The sequence below is a fragment of the Erpetoichthys calabaricus genome, chromosome 1 (assembly GCF_900747795.2).
Source record: "Erpetoichthys calabaricus chromosome 1, fErpCal1.3, whole genome shotgun sequence".
NCBI classification, from domain to species: Eukaryota; Metazoa; Chordata; class Cladistia; order Polypteriformes; family Polypteridae; genus Erpetoichthys; species Erpetoichthys calabaricus.
In genome coordinates, this window is record NC_041394.2 from 23,165,407 (window position 1) to 23,189,918 (window position 24,512).

At 40.2% G+C, this 24,512-nt stretch overlaps 1 protein-coding gene across 1 annotated transcript in view; it reads left to right on the forward strand.

The window, feature by feature from the left end:
* Window positions 1–24,512, forward strand: part of capn12 (calpain 12) — a 163,795-nt gene that overhangs the window by 10,242 nt on the left and 129,041 nt on the right. Inside the window, exon 2 of the mRNA XM_028796315.2 lies at window positions 5,791–5,860. Within this exon, the coding sequence (XP_028652148.1) occupies window positions 5,791–5,860 (70 nt within the window). The remainder of the gene's footprint in view (window positions 1–5,790; window positions 5,861–24,512) is intronic.

The following is a 24,512-nucleotide window of genomic DNA, read 5'->3' on the forward strand; positions in this document are numbered from 1 at the left end:
TCAAAATGTGATTTTATTATGTTTTTTTTCTGGTGGTTAGATTTTGTGTTTTTAATGAATTTCATACTGAATTTAATAAAGTTGTTTAAAAAAAAATATCTATCTATCTATCTATCTATCTATCTATCTATCTATCTATCTATCTATCTATCTATCTATCTATCTATCTATCTATCTATCTATCTATCTATCTATCTATCTATCTATCTATCTATCATATAGTGCCTTTCCTCCTTATCTCTTTGTCTGTCTGTCTGTCAATCAGAATTTTGGAGATGCCAATTCACAGGGTCTCCCTTTATTAGAATTTAAATGAGAAATTAAGCAAAATGACCCCTTTTATTGGCTAATTTAAAAGATTACAATATGCAAGCTTTCGAGGCAACTCATGTCCTTTCTTCAGGCAAGATGTAATACAGAGAACAGAATTCCTTAGAATATAAATGAAGCACATGAGAGTTTCCTTATATAGATGGCAATAATACCCCTATAAACCTCTAAGATTTAATGAGATTAGAAAAGAGAAATACTTTATATATAAAGTGCAGTGATTCTTTTTCGTGGAATTTCATTGAATTCCGAATGCCATTCTGTGTGTCTGAGATGCACTCAGAAGCACAAGCTGCACCTCTGTGCTGACCTCTTCCAGCTGTTGGGGGGCACGACCTCGAGGAGTGAGGACTTTCATTTGTTGGCTCTCTAATTAGTGCCTCTGATCTTTGGTTAAATGGTGCACTTAACATGCCAAACGTTCCTGTTTCCACCAGAGGATCCCAGTTTCCCAGCTGATAATAATCTAAAACAAAACCTTTCGTCTTCTGCTCTCAGTTGGGGGGGGGGGGGGTCGCTCCACCTCCTGTTAAGTGATGGCCCCCCTTCTTGGTGATCAGCATCCCTCAAAGCATTTTTGGATCGCGTGTTGTCACATGTTAGGTGGAAATGCTCATTACTGCGAGCCGGAGGTGCTTGACCCCATGCATTTCTGCGGGTGGGGAATGACCAGTATAATTTAAGATGAGCCAAAGGGGTGCCAGTAGTTTGCTTCTGGGAAAAACATAGTGCCTTATTCAAACTGCAAAGCATTTTTCCACCATGGCCTTTTGGAGAACAAGACCTCCATTCAACTTTATGTCTCATATCATAAATCCTTACTCTGGTGGTTTTAATTTAGGCAATTATAAATGTCAGAACGCTGACAGTTTCACCTCAAAAGTAAAATAACTGATCTGTATGCTGCTATGCAAGCTCAGTAATAAAGACTCACACATTTAAATGAAGCTTGATGGAGGAAGTGAAGTCGTCTTAGTTCTGAAGGTGGTCAGAAATCTTGCTATGCAGGACAGGTATGGGGTCTTCTCTGAAAAATTATATTAATATGTATTTGGGACTTGTCTATAAACATTCTGATTATATCGTAGCACAGAGAAGCACAATTTCAGGTTATTTAAAGTGTGGGAAGAAAGCACTCAAAACATTCTCCACAGTGTGACATGGCCACCAAGTGGCTGAGCAGTTGAGTCACCATAGGATTGATCTGCAGGTTTGCACTCTTTACAGTAAATTCAGTCCATGCCATTTGAACGTTATGGCTGAAATTCATTTACTTCATACTAGGTGGCAATTTGCTAAACTTCACGCGTCCAATTTTGGTGATGACCACCGACTTGGTCTTGTGCTGTTTCACCCATCCACTTCAAAGCCCTTCTGGACAGAGTAAGTCTGGCCATTCTCTGCTGACGTCTTTTTGGTAAGAAGGTCCGTTTGCCCACTTGCTGGATGTTTTTTTGATTATTGCCCGATTCTCTGTAAACTCTAGGGAATGTAGTGTGTGAAACTCCCAGGAGGACAGCTGTTTCTGAGATGCTAGAACCACCATGGCTGGCATCAACAATCTGATCATGGCCAAAACATTTTGACAATTCGGTTGTTTGGTTGAGCAACAAGTCGACCACTTGACCATGTCTGTACATTTTAAATCATCTGTTGGAGTTACAGGATAGGCTGTTCTGAATGTCAGATAGACAGCTGAGTGTAGATATGTGATATTCGAAAAAAAAAAAGCCACCCAAATATCGGTGGGCTAGCAGAACAGAAACAGCACAGCATGCCTTCCGTGTGCATTGAGGGAAATGATTATTCAACATATTAACATTTTTCTCATTAAATGTGTTTCCAATGGAGCTACGCACATGATATTTAACCCAGAGATTTGTATTAACTCAGTAAAACAACAAAGCCCAAGAAACTGTAACATTCCAATCCATAAAAAGCTATGTGCAGTAAAGTGGAATGAAACAGGAAAAACATTTTGAACACGCTAACAGAAATTAATTTGATATTTAGTGGAGAAGTCTTTGTTTGCATCAAGACACTTCCTGTACAAAGAAACATGTCTCTCATGGTGTCAGGTAGGATTTTGACCCAACAACAACATTTATTTCTGTAGCACATTTTCATACAAATGATGTCGCTCAAAGTGCTTTACAAGATGAAGTAAGAAAACAGAAAAATATAAAAATAAGATTAGGCAATACTAATTAACAAAATTAAATTAAGGTCCAATGGCGAAGAGGACATCAATGATCTCAATCAGTCCTCGTGGTTTTCAGGCTTCATGTGGAAGAATTAGATAATGACGGTCATGTGGACTTCTGGCCTTCAATCCATCAATGCCCTGATCACCACAGAAAAGCAGAAAAAGAACAGCAGAGAAAGCAGGAGTTAGTACGGATTGCGGAGATATGATAAAAATGATAATTAAATGCATATACAGAATATCAGGGTTACACTAAAATGTAGCTATGAGAAAGCCATGTTACACTAATGAGTTTTTAGCAGTTTTTTAAAGTGCTCCACCGTATTAGCCTGGTGAATTTCTATCGGTCAGCTATTCCAGATTTTAGGTGCATAACAGCAGAAGGCCACCTCACCACTTCTTTTAAGTTTAGCTCCTGGAATAATAAGCAGACACTCATTTGAAGATCTAAGGTTACGATGTGGGGTGTAAGGTGTAAGACATTCCGAAATATAGGATGGAAGGAGATTATTGAAGGCTTTGTAAACCATAACCAGGATTTTAAAGTCAATTCTAAATGGAACAGGTAACCAAATGTAGTGACATCAGAACCTGAGAGATGTGCTCGGATTTTCTTTTACTAGTTAAGATTCCAGCAGCTCCATTCTGCACTCGTTGTAACAGATCGATGTCTTCTGATAAAGCGCATTGCCGCACCCACCACATGACAAACCAACTCAGGGTTCCAGATTGGGACCCGAGTGCAGCCATGCGATGGGTGACACCTCAGCACCACACTAGTTCAGATGGAGTAGAATCAGTGTGAGGTTTTTTTATGGTGGCTGGAGTGCCATTTCTGCCACCAACCCTCAGGTTTTTCCCTGCAGGTTGGAGGGTTTACTGTATATGCAGGGCTGGATGCAGATTAACATCATACACAGGACAGTCTTCTTTGAATCTTGAAGATTCTGAAGGGCCCACTGGTAAATCTTGATCTTCAATTTCTTCCATAAATGTTCTATTGGGTGTAAGTCTACTGATTGACCCATTCCAACACCTTTATTTCCTTCTTCTGGAGCCACTCTAGAGTCTCCTTTACAGTGTTTTTAGGACCATTGTCCTACTGGATGGCTGCATTCACCTTTCCTTTGGAATTCCCTAGTATTAATAAAGAAATAGCCCCATACCATGATACTTCCACCTCTGAACTTCACTGTAAACATGGTCAATTTAGCTGTTTCTCCTAAAATTATGGTACATCATTATTGTTGCCGAAATCTGGCTTTTTGTCTCGTTTGACCATACTACATTCTTCCAGTAATCTACAAGATTCTCAAAATGCTGTGTAACAAACTTCAAATGAGCTTCTACTTGCCTTTTCTACAGTAGTAGAGTCTTTCAGGAAGATTGTGCATGGAGGCCATGGCAGTGGTGAGCATTGCCTGTTATTTTCTCTGTGAGGTCTTTACCTGCTGTGTCCAGGTCTTTCTGGAGTTCTTTTAAAGTGGTCATTTGCTTCTGGGATGCTCTTCTGACTGCCTGGTCAGAAATCTTGTGAGGAGCTCTCGTGCGTGGCCCGTTGATGGTGGAGTTATGTTCTTTCCACTTGTGGATAATGGTCCCAGTTAAGAAATCCCTCAGTAACCAGTGCCATTGCTATGTTGCTCAACAATCCTGGTACGAAAGTCTTGGGAGAGCTCTTTGCCTCTATTCATCATGAGACGTTCCTTTGTGCCTGCCTGGTAAGAAACAATTTGTTAACTTGCATTCAGAGGTGGGTAACCCTTTATCAAAGAGTGGAAGTTGTAACTGAACAGCATGAACTAACCTGACTGCCTTGTTGGAAATCTTTAGAAATACTCTTGTGCGTGGCCCATTGATGGTGGAGTGATATTCCATCCCTCATAATGGCACCGATGGTGATAATAAGTACATGTAGGAGTTAAGAATTCCATCAGTGACCAGTGCCATTGCTGTGTTGCTCAACAATCTTGTTTGTGAACGTCCCAGGAGAGCTCTTTGCCTCCACCCATCATGAGATGTTTCTTGCATGGTAGATTGCTAACAAATGATTTGTTAACTTGCCTTCAGAGGTGCGTAGCCCTTTTTCAAAGAGTGGAAGTTCTAATTGAGCAACATGTACTAATGTTCTGACTGCCTAGTTGGAAATCTTGCAAGGAGCTCTCGTGTGTGGCTGATCGATGGCGGAGTGATGTTTCTTCCACTTCTGAATAACGGCACCAATGGTGCTTACAGGAGAATTTAGGAGTTAAGAATTCTATTGGTAACCAGTATCATTACTATGTTGTCAACAATCTTATTGCGAAGGTCTTGGGAGAGCTCTTTGCCTTTACCTGTCATGAGACATTTCTTGTGTGACCACTTGATAACAAATAATTTGTTAACTTGCGTTCAGAAGCAGGTGACCTTCTTCCAAAAAGTGGAAGTTCTAAACGATCAGCATTCGCTCACCCAGCACAGGTAGGAGAACTCATTAACGGAATCAGCTGCTGTGATGCTCCTTCTTAATGTGTTCAATGCTATTTTCCTGTGTTAATGCACATAACGTTTTTATGGACCCCACCTGAATGCTGTGAGAGACTCGTTTCTTTGTACAGGAAGCGTCTTGAAGCTATTATTGCAAACAACGGATTCTGCACCCAGTATGAAATACATTACAGTTAGCATGTTCAAAACTTTTTTCCTGTTTCAATGTGCTTTATTGCGCATACATTTTTTAAGAAAGGGAATATTACAATTTCTTTGGCTGTGCCATTTTATTGAGTTGTTTCCCATGCCTGATCTGAATTTCATGTGCATAGCTGCATTGGAAATCCATTTAATGAGAAAAATGTTGATGTTTTGAATACTCATTTCCCTCACTGTATATAAACTATAACTTCACATTTTCAGACCTGCTTAATCCAGTTCTGGGTCCTGGGGAGCTGCAGCCTATTCTAGCAGCACCGGGATGGTGAAATTCAATTTTGCTCATTAGGGTTGGGTACACAACACAGTTTTAGCTACGTGTTTTAGGTCAGTCTTTGAAGAAATGAAGGGCTGCTTTTGGGATTAGGGTTGCACGGTGTGGGAAAAAAACAGAAGAAAAGTAAAGGGAGGCACTATAAAGTTTCACTGTATGTTAGTGGGTAATAATTTGAGGCTGCATAATTTCCCACATTGCCTCCACTGTGCTTAAACTGAAGACATCTGGCCTGGTTTGTGTGCCTGTGAGTGATTACCAGCACCTAACTGGTTGTGCAATTCTTTTGCAGGAGATCAACAAGCAAGCACAGTTTATTGAGAACACAGCAGAGACCACGGACATTTGCCAGGGACAACTAGGTAGGTGGAAAAAAGGAAACCAGATGTAAATCTATGAAGACTTCATGTCTTATTAAGGCATGACTCGGCCAATTGTGTCTTTTGAATAACTCTTTACTTTCATCTATGCTTCTGTTATATTTGTAACAAACATGGCTGGTGTTTGTGGGCCACACAAAATATAGATTTTTTGTTAATCTAAAGAAGTATTCCTGCCACTAGAGTGACGGATACAGTCCACTGTAACCTCTTTGTGCCATTATCCCTGAGATAATTCGTCCACTGCTAGACGCACACACATTAGAATATTAGAACAATCTGGACAAGAACAGACCATTCAGCTTAACAAAGCTTGCCAGTCCTATCCACTTAATTCATCCAAAATAGGTTTGGAACCTCCCTAAAGTCACTAATGTCTACCACACTACTTGGTATCTTATTCCACGAGTCTGTGGTTCTCTGTGTTTAAAAAAAAAAAAAATGTCTGTGTGAAATTTCCCCTTAACAAGTTTCCAACTGTGTCCCTGTGTTCTTGATGAACTCATTTTAAAGTCACCGTCTTGATCCACTGGACTAATTCCCTTCATAATTTTAAACACTTCAGTCAGGTCTCCTCTTAATCTTCTTTTGCTTAAACTGTAAAGGCTCAGCTCTTTTAATCTTTCTTCACAATTCATCCCCCGTAGTGAGCCTAGTCGCTCTTCTCTGGACTTTTTCTAGTGCTGTTATGTCCTTTTTGTAGCCTGGAGAATAAAACTGCACCCAGTACTCCAGATGAGGACTCACCAGTGTGTTGTAACACTTGAGCAGAATCTCCTTGGACTTGTACTCCACACAACAGGGTGGTAGATGACCTCACGCTCTGTTAGCCTTCTTAATGGTGTCTGAACACTGTCTGACAGTTGATAGAGTAGAGTCCACTACGACTCCTAAATACTTCTCATACAATGGAGTTTTGATTTTTAGACCGCCCATTGTGTATTCAAACCTCACATTTTGACTTTCTATGTGTAATACTTTACATTTACTGACATTAAATTTCATCTGCCACAAATCTGCCCAAGCCTGTATGCTGTCCAAGTCCTTCTGTAGTGATATAATAGATTTCAAATTATCTGCCAATCATGGTATCATTTGCAAACTTAACCAGCTTGGCATTTATATTCCTATCTAAATCATTTACATATATATATATATAGTAAAAAGGCGCTTTATATGCGTCCGACCTGACACAGATTCACACTGGAGGCACTTATAAAATAAACAAAGTTTTATTTTTCTTCAGCTGGAGGGCACGGCTTCCCCGTGTCCCCCGGCCACAACACAGTCCCCAAACCACCAACACACCACACACTTTCTTCTCCTGCACCACCACTCCTCCCAGACAACCTCATCCTCCTCCACCCGACTCTGGCTGCTGAGTGTTGGTTGCTGTCTCCTTTCACTGGGCACCCAGATGTCAGCAATCAAGCACCTGGAGCACTTTCCGGGTGTGGTGAAACCAGTGCGTAGAAGGGTCCAGCAGCTCCTGCTGCAGTACCTCCTGGCGGCGCCTATGGAACCCAACAGGGCTGCACAACACTACAACCCCCATGAAGCTCTGCAGGAGTCTGGGGCACCACTGCAACCCAGAGAGGCTGTCATCTAGCGTCCAGGGGGAGATTCTGGGTTTCGCCCTAATTCTGGGCTCATCAGGCGTACACACTCACTGCACCCCCTGTTGAGGAATCAAACCTCGGACGTCAGTGCTAGAGACAGAGCCTCTAATGTTGTGCCACGTCGTGCGGTTCGTTTATATTGACAAGCGTTACCTGGTAGGTAACCACCCATACAATCAGATTGTGATTCAGACTACGAATGCCGTGAATATATATATATATATATATATATATATATATATATATATATATATATATATATATTCGCTCGCCCACCCCCCAATCCACCCCCACCCGGGGGCGTGCTTCACACTCGCCACTTCACGTCTCTGCCGGACGGATGAGCTGCTGCTACCGAGCTGCATGATCTGCATGTCGATCTGCTGTGCATCGATCATTTAAAAGCCTGTACAGCAGCTGTCCTTTTGTCTCACTTCCTTGTCTTGTGGGACGTTAAAGTGTCTCCGTAAAATTGTTTGTTTGTAGGGCGTGATGTGCAAGTAGTCTCGTGGGACTTCAAAGTGTCTCTCTGAGATTATCATGTCTCGACCCAAGATGTTTTTATATAATAGATAGATAGATAGATATATTATATATAATATTAAAAATAGCAGCAACCCTAGCACTGACCCCTGCTGGACACCACTCTTAACATCGCCCAATTCTGATGAGGTTCCTTGCACCATCACCCTCTGCTTCCTGTTTCTGAGCCAATTCTGCACCCCTCTACAGACCACACCATGAACTCCCACTTCTTTTAGTTTGATGCCCAACCTCGCATGTGGCACCTCATCAAATGCTTTCTGACAGACCAGATAAATAATATCATATGCTCAACTTTGCTCGTATCCTTTTGTTCCTTCTTCATAGAATTTGAGTATGTTAGTAAAACACGACCTCCCTTGTCTGAACCCATGCTGACTATTCAGTAAAACTCCTGGTCTTGCCAGGTGGTACTCAATGTTTCTTTTAATAATTTCTTCCATTAGTTTACCTGTCATGCATCTTAGGCTTAGTGGCTTATAGACACTTGGATCTGCCCAATCACTCTTGTTATATAATGGGATAATATTTGCCATTTTCCATTTCTTTGGAGTTTCCCCAGTACACAGTGACTTCCTAAAAATACATGCCAAGTGTTTATACGGTACTTGTACTCACTAACCTCTTTAAGAACTCAAAGGTAAATATTATCTGGCCCTGGTGATGTGTTTTATTTCAGCCTATTTAATCTAAGCAACCATTGACTTTCTAAAATTTCCAGATCAATCAGTATCTCCTTAGTCACTTTTACCACTGGGTGATTATCCACTTCCTCACATGTGAAGACCTCAGAAAAATGTGAGTGTAGAGTATCTTCTATTTCACTGTCTGTAATTCCCCTTTGCTATGCCTGATGAATCCATCCATCCATTATCCAACCCACCATATCCAAACTACTGGGTCACAGGGGTCTGCTGGAGCCAATCCCAGCCAACACAGGGCACAAGGCAGGAATCAAACCCCGGGCAGGGTGCCAGCCCACCACAGTGCCTGATGAATTTAAACTATAAATGAAACTGTGCTTGATGGCACTAATACAAACAAAAATACCACCCTCTGGCATTCTGACTAACAAAACTGCTGCCTATCAGTGCTTCCTTTATTGTTTTGCTTTGGGTCTGAAGGATCTCCAACTCTAATATTCTCCAGCCAACAAGTGACCAAGTGACCTCTCCCTTGAGGCAGCTGGGCTTTTATGGTCCTGGGACTGGAAGGAGTGGAGTCAATTGCCCTCACTGGGTGGTTTCTCAGTACTGTGGAAGCAAAAGAAGATATCATAGTTAGCGGCAGCTACCTGGGAAGACCCTGGTGACCCTCTGACATGCATGCGTGACATTGCATATAATAATTACAAAAACATTCGGATCAACAAAACCCTTATTTGAAATGTAGATCACGAATGAAAAACACTTCAGCCTGCTTGTCAGATGTTTGCATTTTGTTGACAGCAAGTGGCCTGTCACTTTGCACCATAGCGAGAAATCCTTGTTGAAAATAAAACCATTCTCTACACTTGACATGCTGGAGCAGAATGTTGTTGCTGACAAATCACACAGTTTGGAAAGGTCGTTTGACAATAAAGGGACACAAGCTGAATAACCTACAATGTCTTGGTTGGCCGTATCTCTTCTGGACAACAGGGAAAGTTTTTCAGATGGTTTGCCACCGGTGTCTAGATTCAATTTTGTCAAACATTTGTTTACTTATTTTTTGAAAGCATTTTCAATAATCTTTTTAAAGCAATATTAATTAATTGTTAATTAATTTCTAAAGCACTCATCTTAATGTTTGCACTCTTTATTTTAGAGTAAATGGTTGTTCTCCATGTAACTTTTTTTTTAATCTGTTCTACCTTGCAGAAATGTTAGTTTTGTAAATGTTGAAATTAAATTTTCTTATGTTTTGTTTTTATATTTTAAAAGCGGTAAGAAATATTGTTTATAAAGAACGGTTATTTCCAAACGGTCCGTGTACTTTTTGGTATTTGAAATTTCATTTTAGAAGCAAAAATGAAAAAACGAAAATGAAAGGAATTTTCAGATTTTGATTTTTGATCAAAGAATGAAATGAGGGAAAATAAGGTATTTTTTAATTCTATGGTAACAAATAGCAGTCATAAACTTAAAATTACACATATTTTTCTGGATTTATTTGTGATTCAAATAATGAAAGTGTTATAGCTCAAAAACAACAAAACAGATGCATTTTCGTTGTCTGAAACCTGAGGTACTTCTTCTTCTGCATGATTTTTGACGACACGTGCGAACAGTCCTTCTCACAACACATCGACCGACGGCCTTGAAATTACACTGCATGGCATCAGCAGAGGATGGACCATTACGTTGTTTTTCGGAACAGTAAAAGAGTGACACTCCGGGACGAGGACATGACTGCAGAAAAACTGAGTCGCATCTTTCCGGTAAAAATACAAGCTTTGCAAACTTTGCTTCATTGATGTAGTTCTTTTATGAACGCTATTGTTGTTACTTTGTGAAACAGCTAACATTTGCTGATTTCATTTACTAACACTAAGTCTGGCAATTTTTATAGCGCTAGCATTCTGAATGTGTGTAAATGTGTGAATGGTTGCTCATTGACAAGTGTGGCACATGTTATGAAAACTTTCTGTAAATCACGTTGCTCTCCTAACATGTTACACTTGTGCGCACTGTTAATACTCAAAACGTTTACTAGCTATAGTAGCCGGTAAAAGTCAATGAGCAACCATTGAAAATGCTAGCACTATAAAAATTGCCAGACTTAGTGTTTTAGTAAATGAAATCACCAAATGTTAGCTGTTTCACAGTAAGTAACAACAATAACGTTCATAAAAGAACTGCTACATCAGTGAAGCAAAGTTTGCAAAACTTGTATTTTTACCTGAAAGATGCGACTCCGTTTTTCTGCAGTCATGTCCTCGTCCCGGAGTGTCACTCTTTTACTGTTCCGAAAAACAACGTAATGGTCCATCCTCTGCTGATGCCATGCAATGTAACTTCAAGGCGGTCGATCGATGTGTTGTGAGGAGAGGAGGACTGTTCGCATGTGTCGTCAAAAATCGCGCAGAAGAACTACGTCTGGTTTCAGACAACGAAAATGCATCTGTTTTGTTGTTTTTGAGCTATTACACTTTCATTATTTGAATCACAAATACATCCAGAAAAATATGTGTAATTTTAAGTTTATGACTGCTATTTGTTACCATAGAATTAAAAAATACCTTATTTTCCCTCATTTTATTCTTTAATCAAAAACCAAAATCTGAAAATTCCTTTCATTTTCGTTTTTTCATTTTTGCTTCTAAAATGAAATTTCAAATACCAAAAAGTACACGGACCCTCAAAAACAATGAAACAGACACATTTTCGTTGTCTGAAACCTGAGGTACTTCTTCTTTTGCGCGATATTGCAACACATCGACCGACGGCCTTGAACTTACACTGCATGGCATCTGCAGAGGATGGACCGTTACATTGTTTTTCAGAACAGTAAAAGAGTGACACTCCAGGACGAGGACATGACTGCAGAAAAACTGAGTCGCATCTTTCAGATAAAAATACAATCTTTACAAACTTTGCTTCATTGATGTAGCAGTTCTTTTAAGAAAGTTATACTTACTGAGAAACAGCTAACATTTGGTGATTTCATCTACTAACACTAAGTCTGGTAATTTTTATAGTGCTAGCATTTTGAATGTGTGTAAATGTGTGAATGGTCGCTCATTGACAAGTGTGGCACATGTTATGAAAACTTTCTGTAAATCACGTTGCTCTCCTAACGTGTTACACTTTGCGCACTGTTAATACTCGAAACGTTTACTAGCTATAGTAGCCGGTAAAAGTCAATGAGCAACCATTCAAAATGCTAGCACTATAAAAATTGCCAGACTTAGTGTTAGTAAATGAAATCACCAAATGGTAGCTGTTTCACAGTAAGTAACAACAATAACATTCATATAAGAACTGCTACATCAATGAAGCAAAGTTTGCAAAGCTTGTATTTTTACCGGAAAGAAGCGACTCAGTTTTTCTGCAGTCATGGCCTCGTCCCGGAGTGTCACTCTTTTAGTGTTCCGAAAAACAACGTAATGGTCCGTCCTCTGGTGATGCCAGTGTAACTTCAAGGCCGTTGGTCGATGTGTTGTGAGGAGGAGGACTGTTCGCACGTGTTGTCAAAAATCGCGCAAAAGAAGAAGTACCTCAGGTTTCAGACAACGAAAATGTGTCTGTTGTATTGTTATTGAGCTATAACACTTTCATTATTTGAATCACAAATAAATCCAGAAAATTATGTGTCATTTTAAGTTTATGACTGCTATTTGTTACCACTGAATTAAAAAAATACCTTATTTTCCCTTATTTTATTCTTTAATCAAAAATCAAAATCTGAAAATTCCTTTCATTTTCATTTTTTCGTTTTTGCATCTAAAATGAAGTTTCAAATACCAAAAAGTACACGGACCCCAAACACTCCTTCACCTATCAAATTTGTGAATGAACAAACGGATCATTGTGGCAGTTTTTTCCAGGTTAGCAATAGTGGCACTCATGTTGGAATTTTGTATTTCTACATGGAGTTTTATAGATATGAGGGCTGGTGTTTTATTTATGGTTGGCCAGTGAGTGGTTTGAAGCTTAGATCAAAATTTAAATTAGCAATAACAGTTGTTGAGAGGTTTGCTTACCTTGGCAGTGACATTCACGTCTCTGATGACTCTACCTATGAAGTTAGTAGACAAATTGGGAGAGAATGGAGGGGTCATAAGGTTACTGGAAACGGGTGTGCGGAGCTCCTGATATCTCTGCTAGAACGATGAAGTTCCAAGTCTTCAGAGTCCTGGTGCTTCCTGTTTTGCTATATGGTTGTGAGATACGGATGGCATCCAGTGATCTGAGACAAAGACTGGACTTCTTTGTTCTCTTTGGAGAATCTTTGTGTATCGCTTCTTTGACTTTGTGTCGAATGAGCAGTTGCTCATGGAGTCCCGAACAAGGCACATTGTTACCTGCATTGTAATGTAGTGCTAGTTACGGCACTATGGCCATGTGGCGCATTCCCCGAGGGTGATCTGTCTCATGGGATCTTCATTACTAAGAACCTGAGCACCTGGACCAGGCCAAGGGGATGCCCATGTAACACCTGGCTGCGGCAGATAGATGCTCATTTCCAGAGGGTGGAACTGGACTGCGTGCCTGCCTGGGGGGTTGCCAACCAGGATCCAGAGCTGGTTTGATGTGTGGTGGGTGCAGCAACACGCTGTACCAGTGCATGCTCCCTAACCTGACCTGACTTGAATAACAGTTCTTCAATTTTTTGAACATTTTTTTTGATTGCATGGTCAGGAGGAGTCAAAGTCCTTCCTGACACCTTTGGGTCTATGACAAGAACTAAAGCTAGAGGTGACACTTTTCAATCACATGCTGGACACTCTATTTAACTCTTTCAGGGCTGATGTTGACTTTTGTCGAAATTCAGGGGTAGAGGATGGTAACTCTGCTATAAACGACGACAAAACTCGCCGTTATGTTTTAGATCAACTCTCTTTGGTAGAAGGAAAGTTAGATTTGTTGATTTGACCTTGATTCCCTGCGGATGTGTGAGTAGCAAAGAGCAAGCAACCTCTAAATGGCATCGACATCTGACGAGAGACCAAAGCGAATGCACAAAGCAAAATACTCCATGGACGACATTTTGTGTATTATTATCGCCAGATTGGACTCTGGCTTGCTGGATTTCCAATTTTGAAGCAAGTGATCTGAAGATGGAGACTGAAAACGAAAGTGAGGTACCGGCTTCAGCTGATCGGTCCCCAGTTGATCGTGGTGTTGAACATGTTTGTGTAGCCGATGCACCAACGGCAACGTTGGCCTGGGAGGACCGCCACTTATGATGGCAAGAGGTACCAAACAGATTGAGTAGCACTGCTTTGTGAAGACAGGCCAGGCAGCCGGCCTGCCACACATTCCTAGCGGCCATCGTGCTGCCCCTACACAACCACCAAAGATGCTGAACAGGAGCTGACAGCAGCCACAGCAACAGACATTTTTTGTTGATTTACATGTGAAACCTTTGCTTTGTGTGCTTTTCAGAAAACGGAGTTGCCTGCAAAAAATATTCAGCCCTCAAAGAGTTAAAGATGTCAAAGATTTAATAGGGAGCAGGATGTCTGTGCCAGCAACTTTTTGGCCTAAAGGTGGAACCTTTGCAGGCTCATTTAATCTTCCTTCTATATGTAGACCTGCAGGGCCAGTTTAACTACTATATAATACATCTGTGTGTGCGTCTGGTCCCTCGGAGCAATCTGATTGGTCAGTTTGGCTTTGGTAATGCAATTGACAGAGGAATTGCCGGGCAAGTGAGGCTCAGCCACATGAGGAGGAGTAGAGGCGTAGGAAGCATGCTGAGAATTGTCCTCAATAATGGGAAGTATTTGCAAGAATACAAATGATGTTTTCATAGTAGGTAATGGGGGCCTACTGTTGGTCTACAGGTGGCAGTCAAAACCCAGACAGAAGGTGAGCAAGACACCTGGAAATGAAATGAGTCTGAGAAGCAGGCAGAAATTGAAAAAAGAATGTAAAGAGTATCAGCATTTAGTTTGGCATGTCAGAAGGAATCATTGAATTGCCTAATAGCTGTGGGTAGAAATGATACCCAGAGGTGCTTGTTAGCACATCCTGAGTGAAGAGCCTGTGCCTCCAAGTGCTCCAAGACAGCGCCACCTGGAGGGGATTTGCAATAATGACATCCAATTTTGCCACACAAAAGCTTCAGGTGTGTCCAGGGTTAACCCTGTGATGGAGTAACCCTTCCTTATAAGTTTGCTCAGGAATTTTGCATCTTTTGAGCTCGAGTTGCAGGAGACTGTAGCGTAGAACACCACACTGGGTAGTAAGCTTTCTGTACACATCAAAAGACCTGAGACTCCTTAGGAAGAGTAGTCTTCTCTGGACCTTCTTGTATTTTCAGACCAGTCCAGTAGGTTGGGAACCCCCAGGTGCTTCTAGTTCTGCACCACCTCCACGTCCTCCCCCTGGTTGGTGAGTGGTCTCAGAGGAGCTTTGGCACACTGGAAGTTCACTGCCAGCTCAACATGGCTAGTGATCAATAACATTTGGTATTCAGGTCCAGTTCCTGTTGTGTAATCAATGATGCCAAGGTGGGCTTCAGCCCACAACTACTCTGAACTTGATTAGGAAGGTTAAAGAACAGATACATACAGTTGATGATGCTTGTAATTAATCTAATACCAGTACCCACTCCTATGTGTATTATGTTGTCTTTTGGTCCTTGTCCCTAACTCCTCCTTTTTACCCCTTTTATTTATTGTGTATCTGTTCATTTTTCAGTTTTTTGCTAATTACTCCCCATTTAACCTAAGGGGGCATGGACTCTAGTTATTTGGCTTCATTCAGGAAAGAAGGAAGTTTAATGAATTAAGAAATTGCTTAGCATTTTGGGAACTAAATTGCCACCGCTCATAAAATAAACACAAAGTGATTTCACAATGTGAATCAAACTGCATTCGATTCAAAGAGTAATGTGTGAAGGCTCCACCATATCCTTGCTGTTTCTCATGCGTATACAGTTCCTTTTTGCTTACAGCCCCATGCTTCATTAGCACACCCTGATCTAGGAGTGCAGGTTTTTACTTCTACTAAAATCTGAGCAGGTTTGGACATGCAACAGATGCCCACCAGCCTACGGCTGAATACAGCTGCCAAGCGAGATACATTCAGTTTCATCACTTCTATCTTACAAATGTCAGGCATAAGTGATGAAATTTCCTGATATAATTACAGTATGAAAGATTGGGAGATTTTAAAATAAAAAGTTAGCAATCCCTGGCTGAAATAACACAAGTTTTGAAAGTCTATTGGAAAACAGTTTGAGATTTCTATCCTCACCATGGAACTTTTCCCCATGAAAAATAATAATATATAGGAAATTGTCAAGAAATGTAGGAACCCAGAAAGGGTTGTGCCACCAGCACAGCTTGGGTGCTCCTTGGTGTGCCATTGTGCCAGAAGAATATGAAGTTAAGAAGAAAGTCTGTCTTATGTCTTGTGGACAGAAGTTGAAGAGTCTCCTTTAAAAAACTAGGATTAGGTTCCAATCTTTACTTGGGATGGCAGTGACATATGGAGAACAAGCCTGTTGTAACATTGGATAATGAAGTAGCGATTAGAATTGATATTGCAAAAGAGTGCTAGAAGAGAGTAACTCGTGCCATTGGGCCACCAGAACCTTTTACTGATGGGCTTGATTTGATCAGTCAGTGTGTTTCAAGACTTGTAGTCTCAAGGAATTATTGTGATTGAGATGAAAATGTGCACCAAATGCATAGTCAAAAAAAGGCAGAGGTCATAACTGTGAACTCAAAGTAGAGCATCACTAAAACTAACGTTTTGTTCATTTTTGATTCTTTCATTCAGGTGTATTATGTTGATACAGGTCAAATTCCGTTATAACGAATATCTTTATAACAAAATTTTCATTACAATGAAGTATTTTTATGGTCCCGACTGTTTCCCCATATGACGCGAGTATATAGAAATCTCGTTATTACGAAGTACATTCAGCAGATACTTTCATTATAACAAAGTGCCCAAAAGACCTTGAAATGCCTGAATGAATCATCCGCAGAGCAGTTAGTTCTGTGGCCGCAGCTCAGTTGTGCACAACGATCCCAAACAGAAACATTGTAATTTTTTTTTCTTTCTTCGAACTTTCCTCGTACTGATTTTCTTTTGCCCTTTTGGTTTCCTGCGGTTTTCAGTGATACCTTTTGCTTATTGCTCATCAACATTAAAAAAACATCCATTGGAATTTAAATCATTGTCACCCTCCTATAGAAACGGCAGACATGAAAAAACGATAACAGTTCATATTTTTGCAGCAAAAAAAAGACGTTGCCAGTGAATTCGGAATTTCGCCATCGATGCTGTCAACTTTCTTGAAAGACCGAGCAAAAAAAAGAAAAAAAATCTCGGGTTGCAAACATATGTGAAGACGTCGAAAAAGCAGTTTTTATGTGGTTCAGTGATGCTCGTTCAAGAAACATTCCTATTAATGTGGCACTCATTCAAGAAAATGTGAGGTTTGTAAACTCCAATTGGGACCTCCCCTAACTGGACAACACGCCGAAGAGCATCGCAAAGTCCGATCTCCGCCTCTATGGAAGACTGTTAATCTGTTGCCAGGGCAACAGCTATCTCAAAGATATTCTGCGTCTCTCCGCCAAAGCAAACAGAAAAGATATCGATGGGTGATGCAGCCTGACTGCTGTGTCTGTGTATAGCAGAGTGGCAGATCACGCTACAATAAATAAGTGTGCCGTTCCTGTTTCAAGCTAAATAAAGTTAGTTTTGCTAAAGTACTGAGACTCAGCCTCGTGTTTTGGGGTGCAAGACAGGGACTTATAGCGTGACCCCAATCTTTTATGATTTGCTTCTGTGTCACTTCACTGCAGCGCTATGAGCCTGTTTTTGCCCTGCCCCGGCAAACGGACAAACAATCTTCCACAGACGCTGCAATCGTGTTTCGGGAAAGTGTATTATCGCAAGGAAATGCTGAGAAAAATTCTTGTCAGCATAACTTGTAGGCGGAAGGAGATTAAAATGAACACAAAAGAAGCCATTGAAATGATTGCAGACACCTGGGCGCAAGTTAAAGAAAGCACTATAGCAGCAAACACAGAATCTCATTACAATGAAATTTTCATTATAGCGAAATATTTTGTAGGTCCCTGGGAGTTCGTTATAACGGAATTTGACCTGTATTACTTGTGTTGATTATGTGAATTATTCTTCATTTTTGATTTTGTTTATGTATATAAGCTGCTGTGTTATGTTCCATTTATTTTGTGGGTGGAGCCATCTGGAACTGCCCTCCACCCTATAATTCCAGAGCATCTCCCACAGTTCCTAGTGGTTCAATTCGAACATGCTTGGGAATGGTGAGTGTCCTTGCATTCTGCTGTGCTTATTGTGATTGTGGATTTTTGGATTTTTTGCTCTGGTTTTATTTATGCCTTTTGTGCTCTTCAGAGCTTCTTAGTGAGACAGAGTAATTTTGTAATAATAAAACATTTTAATTATAAAGACTCTATGCTTGCCCTTATTACTAGCCAGGGCTTAAGAGTGATATCCCCCTCTAGTTGCCATTTTTTTTGCAAGTGCTTTTGGAACATATTGGGACTTATGTGATTAGGGACTCCTAGCTTACAATATAAAGGACAAAAGCCAAGGATCCAAAAGCCTAACATCAGAGCCTATTTCTAAAGAAGCCAATGGCCACTAAGAGTCTTAAGCATCCATTGAGGGATAGTGCCTGTAGCAATCACCGCCATATTTATATGGTCATATCCAACAATGCGATCTAGAGTTTAGGAAATGAGGCCCAGCCATTATTTTATGAGGTTGAGGTTGAAAAAACTTTGAGTAGTGATGAGCAGAACCATTTGTGAGAAACTGAATTTGCAATGAAAATCAACGTATCACTTCACAAGCAGGGTTTCTCCCCTGACTGGGGTTCAGTCACGTTTCTTGTCTTTTTTTGTCCATTTTTGTACTATTTATCTATGCCAATATGATTTTTTTTATTTTCCGGTTTGTTGCTAATGTCTGTGTTATGTTCCTTGTGTTTTGTGGCTGGTTTCCCAAGAGACAGGCCTCTTCCCCATAAACACTCACCCCAGTGTGGTACTGCTTACCTCCTTCGAGCATTTCAGATGATCCCCAGTCACACATGCAATACAACATATAAATTGTTAAAATCTATCCTGGATTTCTCACAAAAATTGAAATACAAACTTGGATCACAACAAGAAAGGAGGATAGGAAACTGTAAAAAAAAACAGGTCCATGTGAGAGAAAATGGGACGCTTTATATCAGGTGTGTCAACTTCACTCCTGGTGGCTGCAGGTTTTCATTCTAACTGTCTTCTTAACTAGCGACCCGTTTTTGCTGCTAATTAACTGTTTTTGCCTCAGTTTTAATTAACTTGACTCAGGCCCCTTAGTTGTTCCTTTTTCCTTAATTAGCAGCCAAACAAAAATGAGGCACAAAACCAGCCACTACATGACCAGCTAATCACAGTATTTGAAAAATAAAGAAAGTTGAAGGTCTCAGTAAGGTGGATCTCTCAGGTCACCAAAACATTTTAACGGTATGCTTAGAAAAAACATAAAATCAACCATTTTGGAAATGTCTGCTGTGGCGGAATGAGAGGAGCAACAAGCCATGGAATTAAGTCTTCTTCTTCTTTTGGTTGCTCCCATTAGGGGTTGCCACAGCGGATCATCAAGCCATGAAATTAAATAACGAGTTTAATTAACAGCAAGAGTCGGCTTGTCATTAAGGAACTGGTTGGAGTGAAATTGTTTGGAGTTTGAAGCCCCAGTTCAGTTGGTTATCTGTTGGCTCGTTTCACATCTCATTTCTGTTTGGCTGCCATTTAATGAATAAAAGAATCAATTCAGAGCACTGAATCCTTAAAATTAGGGATATTTAAATGAAGAGAATTAGTTAATTAGCAGTTAAAGCTGGTCACTGGTCAGGAAAAGGGTTACAATGAAAACCTGCAGCCACTGTGGCCCACCAGGGGCCTCATGCAGAACGCCGTGCGTAGAATTCGCACTATAACATGACGTAAGCACAAAAGCCGAAATGTGCTTATGCACAGAAAAATCCAGATGCAGGAACCTGTGCGTTCACCAACTTCCATGTTCTTCCGCTACATAAATCCCGCTCAGTGTGGAAATAAACGCACATACACGCGCCTGCTGTCCCGCCCCAACTCCTCCCAGAATTACGCCTCTTTGAATAAGGAAATCAATATAAATAGCCCTTAAGCCCAGTGTTCTGTGAAAAGGCAATGGCAAAAGTACGAGGAAAAATAGAAGAATTTCAGCGAATACCAAATGGAGGCAAAGAAAAACGTACTGTTTGTTGGTTTAAACAGTTATATAAGCAACAAAAGGAAGTTGATTGAGTGACATAGCGTGTCAGAGAAACTCGAAAGATCAAGTTCACAAAGTCGCACAGTGCCTGAAATAAAAAAGTTGTCACATATCAAAGTCAGCGTGAAAAGGCGAATCGTAGCCCAACGCCTGAGTGTCATATGAAAGCATATTAGGGTACAGTGAGAAAAAAGGCACACAGTATTGAAAAAAGCACGAAATGTCAATTTTAATCTCGAAATTTCCACTTTAATCACATAGTTTATTTTGTCATTAAAGTAGAACATCATAAACTTCATCTTAAAATTGTTTAATTTACTAGTTTCTCAAATCTCATCGTAACTAAAGTAGCACGTTAAATGCTTTGTTTTGTATTTGATCTTATATGTGCTCTATGTGCCTGAATCACTATGTGCTCTTCCTCCGACAGGACACAGAATCCATTACATTCGTAATATTACAGCTCTCTGAGTAATTAAAATACTGAGAAGTATACGTGATGTCATTTTCATGATGATATGAGTTAAAGCATGTTATTAAACATGGGAACACGGTGGCACAGTGATTGTTCATGTCTTACAGCAAGATGCTTGCTGCACCATACGCGACCTTCAATGAAATGCTTTATTACAGAAGTACTGTCTCTTTCAAATGTACTAACCCCCAATTCCTGTCCTTACTGTTCTTTCTCCAAATACCCAATCGCCACACAATCAGCTCTGTAATAGTTGTTAAGCCATCTGTAAGCTTAGAATGCCGATTCTTCAAAACGTTTAAGGAACATCGAAATATCTTCGTAATGTTTAATTATTCTATCCATCTATCCTTCCAGTGTCGCGCCAGCCACAGCATGAAAACAGCGCGAGGCAGGAACAAACCGTGAACGAAGCTCAAGCTCGCTAGCGTTGCGGCACCGTGTAGTTAAAGTTTTATCTGTATAATATAATCAACATATTTTGCTGCATTGCATCTTAAAAATCATATCGTCATCTTATGTAAATACGCGCTTTATAAAGTGGCTCAGGTTGTGCAGTATTATAACTGTATCATAAGTACAATTACCTCACGGTAACTTGCAAGTACAAACAGTTCTACAAGGAGCACTTGAGCCGCCGCCGTCATGGATGTGGATCTAAGAAAGGGTAACCACACAGGAACAGTAGCACTGCTTTGACGCTGGGTGCTGCCAGTCTGCAAAACCTAACAGAGAACTTGCCTACGACAGGGTATGAGGTACCGTGGAAAAGTGCGTGGCTTTACGCCAAGTGTAGGTTTTATACATCGCGATTTGAATGTGGAAACGTTCTTACGCAACATTTCTGTGCATACGCACCGTTTATACATGAGGCCCCAGGACTGGAATTGGATACCCCTGGTTTATATTTTAACAGAATTATTCCAAAAAATTCAAAACAAAAACAAAAGCAGGGCAAAACAAGTATGATCGCATCTTGCTTATTACAAATAACCTGGACACAGGTGCACAACATGAAGCTCCACTCACTGATTTATTAATTTGCTTTCTTTTCCATTTTCCTTCCCCCACACCCTTCTGCCAGCCCATAATTGCCATTCCCTTAAAGGAACTTTACCCACTTTATATATACACCACAGGTATCCAAACAGACTTGTGAACAAAACCAAAGTCAAATTCCAGGGCACAATGTTGAAGGTCAAAGCAAAATTATCCAAAAACCAGCAAATCCACAAGTACTGGCAATCTTTATATATAGTACGCTACCGTGGCTGTCCGTTTGTCTGTCCACGATTTTAAATCATCTGTAGCTCGCAAATCGTTTGAACTATTGACCTCATATTTGGTACACATATACTACGTGACGTCTACTGTCCACTTTTCGGGTGATGATTGACCGCAAAGGTTATTCCTTTTTTTATTTTTATTTTATTTTATTGTAGAATCAACTCTCAGCAGCGGCCAGAAAGTTGGCCATGCGACATATGTGTACGAGCGCCGTTCTCATCCCTACCACCTTCGCCGTCACTTCCCCTGCCTCTTCATATCTTAAATCATTCTTGAGGTAGATTGAAGACTTAAGCTTAAGTGAAAAATTAAAGAAAGAGTACTAAATAATTACAACACAAACACTGACATAATCAGTTTTAACGTGAAAAGATGCCGACGAAAAAAGAGAAGAAGCGGGCCGCTAGGGTGGAGACAAGAAGAGACGCTCAGGAACAGCAAGCGCATCAACCTCTGAGCAAATGAATGGTAAACGTACAGAGAAAGAGGAGGAAAGCTAGGAATGCTCAAGTCAAGTGTATAACGTGCAGTGTGCCGTTACTGGTAAACCTATATTTAAAGGAGTCCAGGCCAATGATGGGAACCTGAACCACTCAGCCCAATATAAAGGTTCAGGGTTTTCCCTCAGCTGGGGGGGTCCTGCCTCCTAAGGTTTCACATGCAGTGCACAAGGCACAAACAAAAAAGATGGTAAATATATAATTAACATACAATAGAATTTAATTAATCACAACAAAATAAAACAGACACAATACCGAAAGAAGAAAAAGCAAATGTAAAGTGACCTTGTGTTTGTGAAAGGCGCTCTATAAATGCAACTTATTATTACTATTATTATTATTATAAATATAATCAATAACACAATGTATAAATTATGTGTTAAAGGTGACAAAAATGGCAATTCAAAAAGAGAAAGATGCCCTGGCCAATCCATAACACTGCCTCTCATGAGTCAAAATGTTCACAATTGCTGAAAGAGTTTCTTTGAGCGCCCGAGGAGGAGACTTTGTCAATGTGCTTTATACTTCATTTTGAACAAACATTGCAAAACATGTCTTTAATAAATATAAATTCAGGCTGCTACAGACAAACAAAACAACTCCCAAGTGATGTTGATGCATTCATAGAAGTAACATCTGAGACCCCCACAAATGTGAGAAGGTTTACTAAAGCAAAAATCAATGATTGATGAGCCAAAAAAGTTCAGAACATTTAATCAACTCCATACCTGGCAACAGAATAATGACATTACACAGAATAGTCAGCCACAGAAGACTTCTTAACATTCACAGTCGTCTGGAAAGCTGCCACTCGGACTTGAATTCAAAACAATTTTTCTGAATCCTGGTAATAAGAAGCATACAGTAACTCAAAGGAAAATGAAGATCAGTGATACCTTTAATTATCAAACTATGTGCATTGTGATTTTTGTTCTTCTTGTTTCTTTTAGGTCATCTAATGGGACCTCATGATTCAAACTTAGAGCTAGTCCACACTAACACAAGATAAGCTTGAAAACGTATCTTTTCTTTTTTTTGCCTTCCGTTCACACCAAAATGTTTTTTGACTACCAACAATGAACTGTTTTGTAAATGCTCAGCAAAGTGAATACATTTGACAATGACAGGTCTTACATGACATTGTAGACACTTTTTGAAAATGCTGATTGTCATTAGATCAGAAGATCAATGTTAACATTAATTACAACATTAACATTATAATAATTATATTAACTCTTTCAGGGCGGATGTCGACTTTTGTCGAAATTCACGGGTAGAGGATGGGAATCACCTGTGAGCTGTGACAAAACTCGCCGTTCTGTTTTAGTTCGACTCTCTTTAAAGTTAGCTTCATTGATTTGACCGAGATTTCCTGCGCATGCATGAGTAGAGAAGAGCAAACGACCCCTCAAATGACATCGACATCTGGCAAAAGCCCAAAGCGAATACGCAAAACGAAATACTCTGCGGACAACGTTTAGAGTATCGTGTCACTGAGTCAGACTCTGAGTTGTCGGATTTTGATGCAAGTGATCTGGAGATCGAAAACGAAAGTGAGGGGCCAGAGTCACCTGATCGTGGTGCTGAACATGTCTGTGTAGCTAATGCACCTACGCCAACGTTCACCTGGGAGGACATCCTCTTACGATGACAAGAGGTACAAACCAGATTGCGTCACACTGCGATTGCTACTGCTGTCCGTATTCCTGCTGGTCGTCGAGCTGCCCCCGTGCTGTTGCTACCGCTAGAGACACCAAACGGGGGCCGACAGCAGCCACGGCATGCGGCAAAAGACATTTTATGCTGATTTATGTGTTAAACCATTGCTGTGCCTTTCAGAAAACTGGAAAAAATATTCAGCCCTCAAAGAGTTAATAACGTTAACATTATTCAAAGTTATTGTCTGTTTTTACCTGCATTTTTATTACTCTTTAATTTAATATTGTTTTTGTATCAGTATGCTGCTGCTGGAGTATGTGAATTTCCCCTTGGGATTAATAAAGTATCTATCTATCTATCTATCTATCTATCTATCTATCTATCTATCTATCTATCTATCTATCTATCTATCTATCTATCTATCTATCTATCTATCTATCTATCTATCTATCTATCTATCTATCTATCTATCTATCTATCTATCTATCTATCTATCTATCTATCTATCTATCTATCTATCTATCTAACAAACAGAAATCAGGTGGAGAGGAGACAGTGTTCACATCACAGAACACCTAACCTGGTCCA